Genomic DNA, 18060 nt, shown 5'->3' with positions numbered 1-18060 from the left:
GAATTATATTAACTATTGTTGCCTGAACATCTAAAACACAAATAGTAGCCTAAAATTTTGCCTGCAGACAAACCTAGACTGAACCTTACATACATGAACAAGTCATCGAGTCAAGTCAGTTTGGATTATTAAGTTCAACTAACTCATCAATCTACCACACAGTACCTTAGCCCCTCATTCTTAGCTACAGGAAATATGATAACTTTTAAATAATTTCCCCCGACAACCCAAGATTTTCCAGGTTCAGTTTTTTGAGGGGTACATTATTCATCAAAATGAATATTTGTCTATAAGTGAGCGTGTCATGATTTCAGGAAAGAGACGCTGGTGGTGAATTCTTCTCATGCATATTTTTTGCCACTTTGAGTGCCACAAGGTGAGTGTCCCATTATATAGGAGAGAAAGCAAACACCTCAACAGCCAATATCTCCAAAGCAATCTTGATAGATAAATAACACTACAGGTCAGTGGAAGAGTATGTATTTTTGATTTGGGGGCAAACTGTCCCTTTAAAATATGCAGGTATCCAACCCCTGCCCATTAGATGAAGACAAATCAAGAGCAGCTTTTGTTTCTATGCATAGTCTACACTTTATTAAACATATGAAAATAAGTACAAATGGCAAAACCAGAAGAAAATTAACTCAAACTTTCTTTAACAGGCAAATAAATTAAATCACCCTTTCAATCATTCAGTACAAGACACATGGCATGTGAATTTGTTTGATACTTCAAGTGACAACACGGAGTACATCTGTCAGAGTCATCTGTGTAGTGACAGAAAACATGTAAAGTTCCACTATGTGAGGATTTCCCCTCGATTCACCATCACACATTAACTGCTTTCTTTTAATAATGGAAACAACTCTTATCACAGCTGCTCCAGAAGCACTTCGAGCTGCAGAGATGTTGGGGATCTGAATATTTCATAGCGTCTGAAAGAACATTAATCAGCCCAATAACTCAAACAGCTCTGTCTATTTCACTGACCCTTGACGGAATTTATCCTCAGAGTTTACAGAAAGCAACAGCAACACCAAAGTGTTGAAGCAACAGTCCCAACAGATGACACACCATAAAGCATCTTAACAGAAACATGCATCAAGTTGTTTCATTAGATTGCTATAGATAGATTAAGCGCAAATACATCTATTAGCTGATTATGTACTGATGATGCACTTCATAATTTATCACACACAAAGTTATCACAGGAGGTATATACTATGAGACTGAAGGCCAAAGTGAGTGAGTTTCAGCAAATACATACAGTATAACTCGCCATGTTTATTGTACACTTATGCAAATATTTACATACTTAAAACTTCCCTCTGTGGCTTTACAGCAACATGTGCGTCTCAGTTTTACAATCATTCCCACAATCCCTTCACTTCAAAAAGCCAAAGGAGAGAAGTTATAATTTAAGAAGCATTTAATTCAATGCAAGACAGGGAAATGAGAGTATGGTGTCGTCACAGAAGGCCGAGCTTATGTGGTGCAACACATGTTAACTGCTCTCAATCTGGAAGCTGAAAATTCCCACTTGTCTTGAATGCCTTATGATATATACAAGACCAGCTCACACAGAGTGAGAGGTCAGATGAACCAAAATCAATTAGTTGGAAACATTAAATGAAGGCAAAACAGACATGAAGGAGAGGCGCAGGAAGGTAGTGAAGTTTCAAGACAATACAGTTTTGTATTTATCTACTCTAAATGGACACAATGTGCAACCATAAGCAATTTTGTCCCAAAATGTCATCTTTACTGGAAAGGTTTATCCATAAATAGTAAATAAATGAACAGGATGTGAGAGGGGAGGGGAGGGGAGGGATGGAGAGGGTAAGGTGAGGAAAGAAAGGAGAGGAGATTTTCTTAGTAGGAGCGGATGGCAGGAGGAACATGGGCGCAGTCCTGCTCATCCAGAGAGTGATCGATAACGGGGCGGTACTCCAGGGTCACCTGTGATTAGACAAAAACAAAGGATAAATCATATATTACAGTCTATACAAGCCTTTGGAGTTAATAATGGTTCCCTAATGAAAAAAACAAAACAAAACAAAAAACAATAAAAAGGCGCTGTACCTTTCCAGTCTTGGGGTCGACGTAGGACAGCGTGTGTTTCCTCCAGTGCTGGTCATAGGGTTTCTTCTCCTGACCCTGCAGGGGTTTTGAATAATCATACTCATCCACACGGTCCTAAAGAAGAAAGTCAAGAAAAACAAGGTCAGAGACAAAAAAAAATCAAAACAGGGGAAAACAAATCAAGAAAGGGACCCAACAAATAAAAGAAAAGAAGATAAGTGGTATTGACAGAAAGGAGAAGCTGAGGAAAAAACACATGTACACAAACATGTACACAGATGAAGTTTCTTTAAACTGACCTTGAAGTCCTCTCTGGCGTGGGCTCCCCTGCTCTCCTTCCTCTGCTCGGCAGAGTGGATGGTCTGGACGGCATTCAGCATCAGATTCTGCAGCTCCAACGTTTCAACCAGGTCTGTGTTCCACACAATGCCTGTGGAGGAGAGGAAACTTACTGTGCTACTTGTGTTATAATGTCTAATGTTCTAATGTAAGAGGAGGAAGGAACTGTCTAGTTGTTATAACCAATTATCAGCCTTGCTCATTATCGAGTCCAATGTTCAGTGTTTTTAATGACTGTATAAATGTATATTTGTTCCAAATATTGATTGTCAGTTTCCATGATGACTAATAATAGTAACTATATCAGCGCCGAAATAAAACAAAAGTATCTTGATCAACCCCCACTGTAAACAGACAGTAACAGTGTTACAGTGAGTGTCACGGCACCTCTGTCAAAGGTCTTCAGGTCATCCAGGGTCTGGTAAATGGCGTCCATCTTGTCACATCCCTCCTTCAGAACAGAGCCAGTACGGAACACAGCAGCATGGGCCTGCATGGTCTGTAATAAAAGGCAGGAAGTGACAGGTGATTTATTGTCTGTGGACCTCAGTGAAGGTAGCACAAATCACTGCAGGCCAGGTAATAACATGAGGAACCTCAAAAACACTTCAAATAGCAGTAGTGTACAAATTACTACTGCATAGCATGACATACGGTGACTTAATACTTGCTTTTGTGATGTTTGATTACTTGTACCAAACACATTTACAAATATCTTTTCTAATATACAATAATACAAGATTAATCAAGTGCTTGTGTGTGTACCTTCTGCATGTTGAGCCTGATCTCAGAGGTTCTCAGGTTTCCGTTGGCGAACCTCAGCTTGTCCAGGTTGGCCACAGACTCCTCTCCTGCACTGGCCTGCAGAGGCGACAGTTTCTCTCCTGAAGGGAAAACAAAACACAAGAGTCAGCAATGAAGCAAGCAGCCAATATGTACTAGAACAACAATATTATCCTGTCTGTTGAATATAATAATGTTGACAATGTAGTGCTGTTGTTTTATATCAAAACAGAAGGAGAATTCATGTTTCCCAAAGATGCCACCTGATTTTTTTTCTGTGATACAGACATTTTTGCATCATAATGTCAGGTATGAAACAAACAAAACAGAACTCTGCATACTAATAAAAATTGAAATAAACAGATTACAAAAGGATGCACATCCAAATGTTAGACACACTAGGTGCTGGACAAAAGAAAAAACAGACTCCACACTAGATAATGCTCCCATCAACATTTATTTACCACCATAGAACTGAACAGAAGTGCTCACCAGGTTTGTGCTCCTCAGCGATGGTGAGGGCGCAGGCTCTGCCGAATACCACCAGGTCGAGCAGAGAGTTAGCGCCCAGCCGGTTAGCGCCGTGAACACTGGCACATGCCGCCTCACCACAGGCATACAGTCCACGAACCACCTTGTCGGCTCCATCAGTGTGAGTGATCACCTGATAGGAAAATATAAAAAAAATGGATGTTCACAGTGAAACACTTATAAGACAATAAGGAAGGAGTGTGTGGATGCAGACAGCTGTGTGCACATTACCCACCTGTCCCTTGTAGTTTGTGGGAATTCCACCCATGTTGTAGTGAACGGTGGGCAGGACAGGGATGGGCTCTTTAGTGACGTCGACTCCGGCAAAGATCATGGCCGTCTCTGAGATACCAGGCAGCCTTGTGGCCAGCTGCTGTGGAGGCAGGTGGTGCAGCTGCAGGTACACGTGATCTTTCTCTGGACCGACACCCCTGAAGGAAAAAAGTAAGTAACAGCAGCCGCTCACCCAGTTGCTTCAAGATCAAAAACCTAAACGTAAAATAATAATTAAAGAACTGGATATTTTTTCACATATTTTGTTCATACCTGCCCTCTCTGATCTCTATGGTCATGGAGCGGGACACCACGTCTCTGGAGGCCAGGTCTTTGGCGTTGGGTGCGTAGCGCTCCATGAAGCGCTCTCCCTCGCTGTTGATCAGGATTCCTCCCTCACCACGGCAACCCTCTGTGATCAGACAACCAGCTCCGTAGATTCCTGCGAAGATTCACACGTTAAAAGGGACTCGCATTTCAGACATGAGTATAAGAGATACAGTTCAGTTATTATTTATGAAAACAAACATGTAAAACACTTAAGCCAAATATATAATAGTAAGCTAACTTTGTGCACAATCATCAATGTACCCCCATTTGTGGGGTACATTATTCCTCTGAGTTACCATGGTCAACTCATACTAGAATCTATTATTTTGTTTAATCTATTTGATCAAAAGGCTCATGAATAAATAAGACAAGTATAAGAATCTTACATACTGTAGTAAACCCAGTAGTAGCATTTATTTTTGCAAGGAAAATACTTAATACTCAATGAATAATGTATAATACTTAATTACTCTAAACTACATTTCCATCAATGAAGCATAAGGAAACATTCTGAACATAAAAGCATCAAAGCTTTATGGTTATGACACAATACTGCCCCAATAAAAACTATAATAGCACTTTATTGACTCAACAGTGATAAGTATGTTTACTGTGGCACTTACACTGTAATTTTACTACTGAACTCCTCTCAAGCACCAGTCTTACTTTTTAACATCAAATTTGTTTTTAGTTCTCATATTCATGCAATGTATGACAAAGAAATACAAAAAGGAACACAAACATTAGTAATCAAGTTCCTTCTAATATAAAACTGAGCCGATGAGAGCATTTTTCTGCACAATTCCATCACCTTTTCAAGCTACTGATTTTATTGCGCTATCAGTCTACAATAAAAAAACATTTTCATATTATGGTTTTGGTCTTTCATTGGCCTTCAGGCAGTGTCCTGAACTAACACAAAATATGATTATTAGCTAATGAGACAGTCTGTACAAGTTCTGCATTTTCAAGCTTTTCCAGCACCTTACAGGTTGTAGTAAATAGCATGTTATATACATACTGTGTGTATAAATTACTATTTCACTTCTTAATCACATTAAATCATGTATTTGTGCTGTAACAACAAATTATGTTTCATGACTGCATCCTACATAAGGACGACAAACTAACTGGACAGTTTACTCCCAAAACAAAACACATACCTGTTATGCTATTTATCCATCTTTATAATTTTGATTTGAGTTGCAGCATTTTGGAGATAGAAATGTCTATCTTCTCTCACATATAATGGAACTAAATGACACTTGGCTCGTGGTATTCGAAGCACCACAACAATATTTTTGACATTCAACAGTGATGTCTCTTCCCAGACAAACTGACTCAAAATAATCCACAGACCTTGTTGTAAGCAGTTTTGTGTAGGAACTACTTTCTTTCCAGTAGAAAGAACATAATTCTGGTAGACTGTGCTACAGGAAGAAAATAATCCCTACATGAAACTGCTCACAACAAGGTCTGTTTATTATCTTAAGATACAGGGTCACAAGCCAAATGCCATTTAGTTCCATTATACTGGAGAGAGCGCAGACACCTCTGTAGCCGATACTCACAATATCAAATAAAAACAATCTGGAAATATGCCTTTTTGATTTTGTGATGAAATGTCCCTTTAAAATGAAAAAATGTTTCAAAATGTGTCACACTCTCTGGCTTATTTCTTTAACTTACCAGCAAACTATTCAGGCAGATTGCAAATTGTTAAAGTAATGCAATGATAGTTTCATGCACCTTATCCAAAATCCAAGCACTTTAGAAACCTTGAAGACACCACATTAAAATTCAAGTGTTTTCAAGGATTTCCAACACCTGTGTGAACCCTGTACACAACTTGTAAGGTTGATATATCACATATAAAGGGGCGAGCTCTCTGACTCTAACTGAACTTTGGCTCAGCCTTTGGTGCAACGCCCCCAGCAGGTCACATCACCGGGCTACTTCATACATAACTGAAGAGTCTGGTGTCGAATGTCCAACAGGAACAAAAATAAAGATGACTACTGGTCTTTATGTAAGTGAGGTCTATTACTGGAGGTCAATGTAAACAACCAAGCCTGAGCCAACTTATGAACCAGTTCAGACTTAAAAAAAAAAAAAAAAAAAATGGGGACTGCAGATGTATGAATTTGAGTGTCAGGACAAACGGTGAATTCAAGGATGGCATTAACCACTAGACATAAGGAGAAACAGAATGAGAATGAAAAGCTGTCTACATTATTTATACAGTATCTTATCACGCCTTTAATGGTGGACAATAAAATAATGGACTTTGAACTGTCATTGATAGGATACCTTTTTTACTGTCTATTTAGAGTGTAGTTGCTCTGGAGCTTTCAAGAGTGTCTCTCAAAATGCTACTCTTAGACTTCAAAACTATTTCATGACTTGCATTTAATAAGTTAATATGGTGCTTTTTTCCCTCACCGGTGGGATGGAACTGCACAAACTCCAAATCCTGGCATGGCAGGCCCGCTCTGGTCACCATTGCATTTCCATCTCCAGTACTAGTGTGGGCAGATGTGCAGCTGAAATAGGCTCTTCCATAACCCCTGGAAGGAAAGATAGAACTCATTTATCAACTTTCATAAAACAGCATGCTTTAAACTAGCTTGAACTATAGGAAGATAAAATGTCTATTTTTTCTGTTTTTGCAAACAGTGAGCCTGTCACCTACCCGGTAGCAATGACAGTATTCTGGGCTCTGAACCGGTGAATAGATCCGTCCTCCATGCACAAAGCAATCACTCCTTTGCACTCGCCATTTTCCATCAGCAGGTCCAGGGCAAAGTACTCAACAAAGTAGCTGGTGTCATAACGAAGTGACTGAACAGAAGAAAGGAGGACAGAGAGGTACATGACATGAGATTTAATGGTACTCCACAGAAAAAATGGTTTCTTCATGTGTGGACCGAGTCACAGCAAAGATGGTTAACAGGTGTCTGGACTTACCCTTCCATAGAGTGTGTGTAGCAGTGAGTGTCCTGTCCTGTCTGCCACACAGCAGCAGCGGTGAGCCTGGCCTCCTTTTCCATACTTGAGACTCTGACCTCCAAAGGCCCTCTGGTAGATCTTCCCATCTTCAGTGCGGCTGAAGGGCATGCCAAAGTTCTCCAGCTGGGGAAGAGGCACAGCAACAGGTTGAGATTTTCTGTTGTATCAAGTTAAATTACATAACATGATGACATAACACCATGCTGGTGGTGACTTGTGAAAATCTGCATTTGAATCATTCTAATCTATTTTCAGTTATGAGGCCTAATCATCATTAAATAAACTGTTTTTCCCCCTGAATTTTATGTCACATTTTGTATCTCAATGGCTAACATTCGACTATATTTCCTCCTTTGGTGCCAAAGAACCATTAACTGTCAGCTAACATAGCCATATACCTCCACTACGGCTGCAGGAGCCTGCTCTGTCATGTAGTGGATGGCATCCTGGTCTCCCAGCCAGTCAGATCCCTTCACTGTGTCGTAGAAGTGCCACCTCCAGTCATCCTCCTCCATGTTCCCCAGGGCTGCATTGATCCCACCCTGTGAACCCGGTTAATATTCAGTAATTCAACACAAAGAGACAGCACTACTGTTGACCACATTTATATGAAGATCTGGATTTGTATAACAAATCAGTATTTTGAGTCAGTTAAATCACAGTCTCGTGAACACAGAAAGATTTCAGCCTAATTAAATTATGCGGGGAAAAAACCCCAAAAACAATGTATATCCTCAATGAGCATATAAAATGTGTTGTTATACCTGTGCAGCGACAGTGTGGGACCTGGTGGGGAAGAGTTTGGTGATGCAGGCAGTGTTGAAGCCAGCCTCCGACAAGCCAAACGCTGCCCTTAGTCCTGCTCCTCCAGCTCCTACCACCACAGCATCAAACTCGTGATCAACAACTGGGTACTGGGTAGAGATCTGAAAACAATTATGGATAAATGTTACTGTAAAATTTCCGATTAAGAGCTTGTACATAGTGGACAATGAATCTCTCACTTATCAGCAGGGAATGTGGTGAGTATCTATAGCTGAGGACCAGCTGGAGGCCATGTTTGTACATTAATAAAAGCGTAGTAACTTCAATATTGACAACCAATGTAGCAGTGAACAAAATGAGTATGTACAGACTCAGATTTCTATCCATGTGCAGTACTGTATCCTACCATGCAAGCATATGTACAACTCACTCACACAGGGCAATACAACCTATGTGCTATATTCTAAAGAACTGTACAATATTTGTACTACTTTTTTTATTAACTTATTCCATTTATATCTTTTTACATAATATTGTGTTACTATGTATTTTACTTTTTGAATGCACATTTTCTTCTATTTGTGCATTATATTCTTTTTATTGTGTATAATATTCTGTGTATTACTGTTCTTATGTATTTTATTACCTAATGTACAGCATTTTCAAGTGGAGCATTCCAGACAAAGTTTTTTTTCCACGCAACTGTACTTGTATAACCAGTGTGATAAAAATCTTTACTCTTCATTACTAATAACCCTATTAAATGCTGATACACAAAGGAGCAAATGTAACTCACGTCATCTGATACTTTGGCACTTTTCTTCTTTCCATAGATGGAGAAATGAAAATTCCTGGAACCCTGAACTGCAGCAGCAGGGACCTGAAAACAAAACAGGTGATATCAGCGGAGAAATCAAACAAAAGCAGCATCGTTGCCCAAATGGTTTACATTAATCACCATAATACTGATGATTGCTTACCGAGAGAAACATGCTCTGGTTATATAGCCTGGGCATGCTATGTTTACTCACATGTGGAAGACAGCTTTAAATGTAGCTATAATTCTAATAACCATTTCTTCACAATCCACAATAATACACTAACATACGTAATACTCTTGTCACTGTGCAAGTTTCATAACGCACGTTGTATTTGATGAACATCTGAATTACCTATGGTACAATTATAGGATTAGTTACTTAAGCGTTAAATTGACTTTCGAGATATTTTTCATTAACAATTCACTGGCTAACGTGGTTAGCCACAACTGTTTGACACAAGGGCAACCGAGGTAACAATTTTAAACAAGTTGGAATATCTAAATTATGTTGGTTACAGAAAACATTAGTCCTTATGTATAATGTGAAACACATAGAGATGATATAGCGAGATGTATCATTCTGTTGGACTCGCAAATTAGCTTTTCTTCATAGAGTCACATTGAAACACCCTAAGCTACATAACGCAGGTTACGCAAGTAAGAATCTGCTGGTTACGAAAGCTAAAGGAGCAGAATTACTTCCTACAGTATTAAAAACACAACAGGCTCTCACACATATAGCACATATATGTGTTATAAGTTTAAGATCCAGTTGTTATTACTCACTGCTGTTGTTTTAGGTAGTATCCTTTTGGAGAGGAGACGGGACGCAGCACGGACACTCGCCATGTTGTCAGTTCAAGGACCGATACAGAGGGACGGCGGAGGTTCAGTTATTCTGTTGCACTGGACCAAACCACTTTCCAAAAATGGGGGGTCACGTATATTACACATCATGGTTATACAGTAAAAATATTTATCCACAAGCTTTGAACAGCAGAAACTCATTTGAGAGCTACAAAAGTTCCAACCAAATACACACTGCCTTTCATCTTTTCACATCTTGAATCTTTTATATGAGTCAATTTCCATGGTATACCCTCGGGCGGAAGGCGGACTGCTAAAGCACAAAGATTGTACAACCAGTGTGTGCAGGAGCAAATGTATAAGTGACCTAGACTTTTCATTCAAGGTGAGACACAGCACCATATTTCTGATGGACATACTTGTAGTCGGAGTTGCAAAGCTATTATGCCCTGACTTTTGTTTGTATGAGGTACTCTAGTGAGCACGAGTCAGCAAGCAAAAATGTTAGCTAGCATTTTAGCTCAGAGCTAGCCTTGTTTATGGTTAGCTGTGCTGTCAAACTGACAAGTCATGTCAGACTGATGTTGCTGCTGCTGCCTGTCGCAGTGTTTTGGTAAATGCTTACAAGTTAATTGCCAATTTCACATTGATTGCGTATTTAAAACACTATGTCAAAACATGTTTATGTTTTTAGCTTATTGGTGAATCCAGCGTTAAAGCCGGTTACAAAATCAAGACACGCAGACCTCCATTGTGCACTGAAAGAAGAGACTTTTTAATAATGTTAATGTTTTTTGTTTTTTTTGTATCGGCCATTTCTAGATGTCTAAGTAAAGCTGCTGCTGCTGCTAACATTTACTGTAGCTACTGACCCCCTGTGGTTACTGCTGTATCAGTGATACAAGTGCTAACGAAAGGACACTGCAAGTTCAGGAGCAGCTTTCGGGTTGTGTTGCTGCGATCTGAACATTTCAAGAAGTCATATCCTCATCCTCATATGACTGGTGTTTTGGTTTGCCCTGTGTCTTTTATGTGACAGCAGCCTCCATGAACAACTTGAATGACCCCCCCAGATGGAACATCCAACCAGACCCCAGAGGAAGGGGGGCGGGGGCCGGTGATGGGAACCAATGGAACTACGCCCTGCTGGTCCCCATGCTGGGACTGGCTGCTTTTCGTAAGTTACACAAGGAGACGTGTTTGTGGAAAAACGTGTCTGTGTTTGTGGATGAGGTAACAGACATAGCTAGACATGATCTTTGAGTTATTGAATAGGTACTTCAGGAAATCTTATGTGCAAAGCAAGTTGACTTTGGGTCCGATTCGCTCTTCATCTTAAGATTTTGTAAAATTAAATTTTCATAATAGTAGCCTAAATGAAGACCATGATATAAACATACAATGTACATTCACAACTGCACTAGCTTAAAAGACTGTCTCTTCTTCTTAAGAATGCCAGATTAGACTGATAGTTAGTTGATAGATAGTTGGCAATCAGGGTTATCAGGAAACCAGAGTTTTAACCTTTAATATAATACTAGTTTAAAAAACGACACTCTATACCTCTTTCAATACCACAGGAAAATGAAAAAACCATAGACACACAAAATAGGATATTTTTTTTAAATAAACAACCTGCACAGAACAACTTGGTAACAGAACTGAAAAAGTCACTGAACACTATTTGTTGTTAGGATGCTGCAAGCCAAATTTCAGGCAGGACAGTAAAGAATGAACTGATGTGAGGAAGATACTTTCTTCTTATATCTTTGGCGCTTTTCATGCTACAGACTGTTAGTATCATATTGTTTTAAATGTCCTATTGAAAAAGTATTGAAGTATTGATACCTTTGACATCCTTACTGGCAATATATTGATGTTGCAGTATCGATTCATGAATAGGACTGGGTGTTAACAGTCCCTTTACCCACTTAGTCATAATCTCCACATGACTGATGATTATCAAAATAATCATTGTGTTAATATTTTGTGAAGGCACCAATAGTCCTCCCTACAGTATTGTCAAAATGTCAAAAATATTGTGATATTTTATTTTGTTCGGATTTCTCAGTCCTACTGTTAATCTACAGCAGTACATCATATAAGCTTGATTGCAGTATTTGAGAATTTGTGGGGTGCTATTTTAGAGAAAATGTGTATATTGAGATATATATAAAGTATTTCAGGATAACTTAAAAATATCAAGATATTATTTATAAGCCATATTGCTCAGCCCTAGTAGAAATGTAATTGTTACCATACTCAGCACTAGACCTGGGCAATGTAAGTTGTAAGTTGTGACTGATATGTTGTGTACTCCAAAGGGTGGAAGTGGCTGAGGGGATAAAATAGGTTTGCTGTATTATATTGCAACAATATTACAGGGAAGACTATTGGTGCTTTCACAAAATGTGAGATTATTTTATAAATAATCATCAGTAATGTGGATATAATGCCTAAGTGAGTAAAAGCAAATAATAGATCAGCTGGAACAGTCTGGTAAATTCTCAAAATGACATCACTTAACTGTAATGCAGCCTTTAAACCCAGGAAAAGACAACACTTCTGACATATCACAATATAACAATATCATGATATCGAGTGTTATATCACAATACAATATAATATCGTTATATTGCCCAGCCCAACTCAGCACCTGGAAAAACACCAAACCATGGATTAAATGCTGTTCAAAATGCAGTGATATCGCTAAAAAATAAAATATTTCAATATTTGTATAGATTTCTTCAGAAATATCTAATTATTAATTCACCTGGATTCATTTAACAATCAAAACTTGATCAAATGCAGTATGAAGAGGTTTTAACTGAGTGATTACAAATGCATCAAGTTTATAAAAGACAGTTCTGTATCAGATCTAAACTCAACTAGAGTGAGTTTTAATTAGAGTCTTTATTGTCTTCTGCCTCTCTTTCAAATGCATGATTTTTGTTCCGAGGTTTCACCATTCTCACGTTAACTTTTCCAACTCTTTCAAGACAAGAAGACAAGCAGGTGCATAATATTCTAAGTTTGACTCATTCTCTATCCTGTCTTCTCCAACTGTGTTTTCAGGTTGGATCTGGACCAAGGAGTCTCAGAGGGAGATCCAGAAGGTCAAAGCCCAGTATGACAAGGATGTGTCCACAATAAAAAGCGAGATGGAGGCACGGTATCGGGAGACACTGACAGAGAGGAGCAGGACAGCAGCTACACTGGAGCTGGAGCTGGAGAAAGAGAGACAAAGAGTCAAAGGCTACAGGCAGGCGCTGGTCTCACAGAGCCAGCAGCTGATGGAAGAACGGAAACAGTTACAGCAGGTAAAATCATTGACTGGCTATCCATTTCTGCTGTTGTGCATATTTCCTTCTAACCTGTAGCCTCTCCTGCATAACTCAAACTGTCTTCTTCCTAACAAGGAGCGTGAGGCCTTGGAGGGAGAGAAGCAAAGGCTAGTAAAGTCCGGTGCTGCAGGGGCTGTACTGCACCAGGCCCTGGAACGAGAGAACAGCTGGTACCACCGAGCCACCGCCACTCTGAAGGAGCTAGAGGGTGAGCTTGTGGAGCGCCAGACTGCCTACTGTTCGTTCATCCAACCTCGAGACCAGCGACTGGAGATGGAGAAAAACATTCTGCTTAAGGTCGCCAAAAACCCCATTGGGGGAGAACTGGATCTGGAGTCCGATCTTAAAGATATTTTCAAGAGAGATAAGCACTGTGCGGACCTGCTAAACATGGACAAGAGGAAGAATGGAAGCCTCATGTGGGTGTACCTCAAGTACTGGCAGCTGCAGGTCACTGTCGAGAAACACAAGAGAGCTGAAGGAGCCATATTAGGAGAGAAAATCCAGTCGACAAACACAAGCTGGTGATTTTCATTTGACTCTGAAGAATGTTGAAAGTATATGGACCGGGAAAGGAAGATGCATGTATTTGTCACTCTGTGTAATTCTCTTTAATGGGTTGGGATGCTGTGGTAATATACAAGAGGTCATCTCAACAAGATAATATTCAACATCTAAAAGCTCTTCCCTTAAATCTGCAGTTTATAATGATATATAAATAACTTTTTGTCATATTTGCTAAAGCTGTCACTTTATCTTGATAGTAGAACATGAGACAAAAAAATCCTCCTAGTGCTCCTAATGTCATGTGCCAGAAACCATAATGCTTGAATGAAAACAACCAGTCAGAACCAGCTTCCAATCCAAAGTATCTGTATTTGATAACCTGAGTCTCATTCCCAGATTGATATATCTGAAGTGAGTGTGGAATCTCATTCCCAAGTCATCAAATACTGAATGGTTTAAGTAACGGATACTCAACTTGCGGCCTTGCGTGGAAAATCTGGCCCCTGATAGGGTGCTGGGTGACCCTCCAACCATTTTCTAATTCACTATGAAAATAAATTGATTCATGTTTTTTTTCCCTAGGAAGGGGGTCCATCCTCCATAACTTCCACCTAATGTGACACTTGATTTGAGTGAGGACAACAAACATGGAAAGGTCACCGTTAAAAACAGGCAATGCAACAAAAATTTGACAGATGAATTTACTGTATTTTGCCACCTCATACCAATCCCGCACAACTGTGTTTAATTTGCCAAATGACAATTGCTGTTTGGCTCCACCACAAGTCAAAATATGCTAGCTTTAGTGCCACGGTCCCTCACAGTAGCACTGCAAGAAAATTTTACACATCATTTTGTCTGATAAATAACGTGATTATTCATGTTTATTAACTGGCCCCTTGCTTCCTGTCATTTTCCAAAAGTGGCAAAGCAAGTTGAGTATCCCTGGTTTAGGGTGTCGCTGGGGGCAGGAGAGAACAGCACTTAACCCATACACTGGGGTCAGTGCACCCTGTCACCTCTCTCTCCTCTGCATCACTTTGTGTGCTTGGGTAAGCACCCAGAGCGGAGAGGAGAAAATGCAACAGTAAACAACAGCAAAACATAGTAAAGGCTGTCACACTGAGCTGAAATTAGACAAGTGCACATAAATTAGGTAAATAAAAAAAAAGATAGTTAATTTCTTTCAAGAGGGGTGGGGAATCCCTTGGGTGGCGTTTTGGGTTGGAAGCTGACTCTTAAAATTTTCATTCAGGCTCAGTGGTTTCTTGCAAATGCCACTAGGAGGAGCCAGCGTATCCAGATTCTCTCACATATCATCGGTCTCATGTAATTGTACTGTAGTTGTAGGTGTACTCATAGTCATATATACATAGATGCCGCATTACATTGTTTGTTAGGTCTCACCTGTTTGTTAAGACTGACCTGACAGCAAATCGTAGTCGGAGTAAGTTAGGAAAAAAAACTATTAAAAAAAACTATAGATGCCTATGATTGCATGACTATCAGGAACATTTCAGCAAAAATGACAAAAGGTTAATTTTATAGTTTTTTCCAACTGCAGTTTTAATCTCCCTGATCCCTTTGTCAGGTTTTGAGCATGCTGAAACACAATCTTACCATAACTTCAGAAGCCCCAGTTAAGACTTATTAGCTTTAACTGTGAGAAACACGTAATGTTCAAGATGCACTATGATCATTCAGATATCCATTTTGGATATACAGTTTTTACAAGTTTTGTTTTCCATCTAGCCCCTAGGAAAATTTTGTCAGAATATTGGTGTCAATTTAACACACATTCTCCAGTGCCATGAATGAATTACTGCAAGCAGGTGCATATTTATGTGTGTATGTCTGGAATTTTTTGTTTCTCCATTTCAACTATGAATTTAGTAATGTGATGTGATAAAACACACACATCTTCAGGAAAGAAAAATCTTAATCACAATTTAAAAAACAACTGCGTGGAACAGAAAAGTCAAGAATCATGACACATTGTTAAGAAAATATACTTGATGACGCACTGAAGTTTTTCTGTCGAATATGTTGTTACCATAAATTAATATGCTGATGGACTACTGTGGTAGATACTTATCATTTTATCATTCTATCTGAATTAATTTGTGTTTACCAACACTTCAGTCCATGACCTGGGGTTTCCCTCCATCTGTGACATCTCTCCTTCCACTCTGATGTGACAATATGTGGCCAATAGAGTAGTGCATCTGTTCCAGATCAGTGGTTTTACTTTTCCAGTCTTCAATACAGGTGTGTTGGAGCTTTTTAACTATCAGGGAGGCACTAAATGTGCATGTGGATCTAAAAAAGGGAACAGAGGACAGAGATTTAAGTAGTGCTTAGCCAATCCTGCAACACCTTACCACAATACTGCAACAAAAAATAGTCAAACAGCATCCTTTTACTTGACACTACAGCCCTGTAATGAAAGATTTAACTAAAGCTGTAGCATTTTATCACTCGTCTCTGCACTGTCATGTTTTTGTTTTAACCATAACTCAGTGAATAAGTGCTGGATATAAATGCCATAAACTCAAATGTACTGACTCTGAAATCCTCCTAATAAACTTTTGGTGATAGAAATCAATTTCCAGGCCATTCTGTACTTCTGTACTGTGAGATTTACCAAAGTATAGTATCAGCTCACTGATGATCCCTTTATGTTGCTGTTGTCTTACCAAAGGGGGGTGCTGCCACTGGATTTGCCTACTGAAGAGTTTAAAATGAAAGGGTTCCATTTAAAGGGTAGTTCGGGCATTTTTAATCCTAGACCCTGTTTTTACTAGCCCATTATCAGACTGAATTGTCAACTCGTCATTTCCAGAGAATCAGTCAGCAGACTGGAATAGGTTTTTCCATAGTCTTTTAATTATCTGGTGACCCAAATAAAATCTCCTGTGACTCACCTGTGGGTTACGACCCAGTTTCTGGAAATGACTGATCCAGATGAATAAATAGCATTACAGGTAATATAGGAAAAATATGTATAAGTAGTTTTACCATTTTTGGTGTACATTTCTGTACACAGTTGGAGATGAAGAGGATATTTTCATAAAGCTTTGGGTTGCCACTCTGATTAGATTACTACGGTCAGTGTGACCTCATAAAATATCATTTTGCTCATAACTCAAGAACTCATTTGCTAATTTAGACAAAATTCACAATTCAGACATTGTTTCTCCTCCAGACAGTAGATACAGCTGTCTTATCTTTTCAGATAAACAAGGGAACAACCTGATAGTGTTGCTGTGGTGGTTAAGGTCAGAGAGGCGTTGTCTCCCTGAACAGAGAAGACATAACTGTAATCTGGTTTGGAGAACACCGACCCTGAGCTGTGGAGCCAGGGTTGTGGATTTGTGGTCTCAGACCTTGTGTATCTGTAATTCCTGTGTTTGGATTTACAGACCAATAGGCTGAAACTCCTGAACTGAAGGGTACATCAATACCAACTGTGTGCTGGTTATTCCTTCACTCTCCTTGATCAATTATTATTAAACCAGTTTCAGTGAAAGACATATTAGACTCCTGTGTACTTCCTTCTTCTGATGTATGGACAAAGGATAAATCCATGCCAGAACAAATAAGGCTGTAACAGTAAAACCCTGAGAGCATGGAACTGAGCAAGAGTGTTTTTATAACTTATTACTTAAAGTGGCAGTAGAGCCCAACAGTGACACTTATTTTCAGCGGCTCCAGTACCACCAGAGTAATGGTGCAACTGCATAATAGGGACAAAACTGGTTAAAGCTGATTTGTATTTCCTGCCAGTCAGGACTGCAGGGCATTAAATCGTGGGATCAAATCAGTTTACTCTTCATCTATTAAATTCAATGTCAAGGGCTGCAATAATCAAAGCACTGATCAAATTGTGTGTAGAAGTGAAATGCAGCACAGAGCAGGGGGCCATGAACTACACTGAGGACCAGAGGTTTTCTAAGTGGACTCAAGTGGACACAACTTGTCTGGAATATTTCAAAGAGATCTGCTGTTAACAAATGTTGAAAACGTCCATCAGTGCATTTTGTAGAGGCACCTTTGATGAACAATGGCTTCCAACGGCCTTGTTGGAGGTGACAGAAATGTTTGAAAAAGCTAAAAAAGTAAAGAGGGTTAACCTCCATTAGTCAACTCTAACATTTACATTAAAAAACAATTAATGTAAAACAGGAGGTAAAGTAAGGTTCCAGACATAATTTCATGAACCTTTATTCAACATGAAAATCACTGACAAAAATGTAAGTTCTTCTTGGAACAAGAGTGTGTTGATGTCTACTACAAACAATTGTTTTTTTCATTTATTTATGTGACCCAAGACCATAATCACATGATGTGGAGCACAATGGCATGGCTTAAGTACCACAAATGTTACTTAAACAGAGATGGGACATTATTATAAAAGGCACCTAGTAGCAAATAACTTTTAGCTTATCTGGTTGTAATAACAAAAAATAA

The 18060-nt window shown here is 39.2% G+C and overlaps 2 protein-coding genes across 2 annotated transcripts; one reads left to right on the top strand and one right to left on the bottom strand.

Annotated features, from left to right (window-relative positions):
• Positions 1 to 566: 566 nt before the first annotated feature.
• sdha (succinate dehydrogenase complex, subunit A, flavoprotein (Fp)) lies at positions 567 to 9862 on the bottom strand. Its single transcript, XM_084726185.1, has 15 exons — positions 9719 to 9862; positions 8909 to 8992; positions 8112 to 8273; positions 7746 to 7889; positions 7306 to 7470; positions 7031 to 7179; positions 6781 to 6905; positions 4282 to 4450; positions 3971 to 4166; positions 3697 to 3868; positions 3187 to 3305; positions 2809 to 2920; positions 2382 to 2512; positions 2083 to 2196; positions 567 to 1959 (listed from the first exon to the last, which is right to left on the bottom strand). The coding sequence occupies exons 1-15, from the start codon at positions 9779 to 9781 to the stop codon at positions 1873 to 1875; spliced, it is 1992 nt and encodes a 663-aa protein (XP_084582311.1). The 5' UTR covers positions 9782 to 9862; the 3' UTR covers positions 567 to 1872.
• Positions 9863 to 9995: 133 nt separating this feature from the next.
• ccdc127a (coiled-coil domain containing 127a) lies at positions 9996 to 13611 on the top strand. Its single transcript, XM_084725829.1, has 4 exons — positions 9996 to 10124; positions 10782 to 10916; positions 12815 to 13059; positions 13159 to 13611. The coding sequence occupies exons 2-4, from the start codon at positions 10787 to 10789 to the stop codon at positions 13609 to 13611; spliced, it is 828 nt and encodes a 275-aa protein (XP_084581955.1). The 5' UTR covers positions 9996 to 10124; positions 10782 to 10786.
• Positions 13612 to 18060: the final 4449 nt, after the last annotated feature.

The sequence above is a fragment of the Lutjanus erythropterus genome, chromosome 9, assembly GCF_056507025.1.
Source record: "Lutjanus erythropterus isolate fLutEry1 chromosome 9, fLutEry1.hap2, whole genome shotgun sequence".
Lineage (NCBI taxonomy): Eukaryota > Metazoa > Chordata > Actinopteri > Lutjaniformes > Lutjanidae > Lutjanus > Lutjanus erythropterus.
The sequence above is the reverse complement of the archived record's forward strand: the minus strand, read 5'-3'. Positions and strand labels throughout refer to the sequence as shown.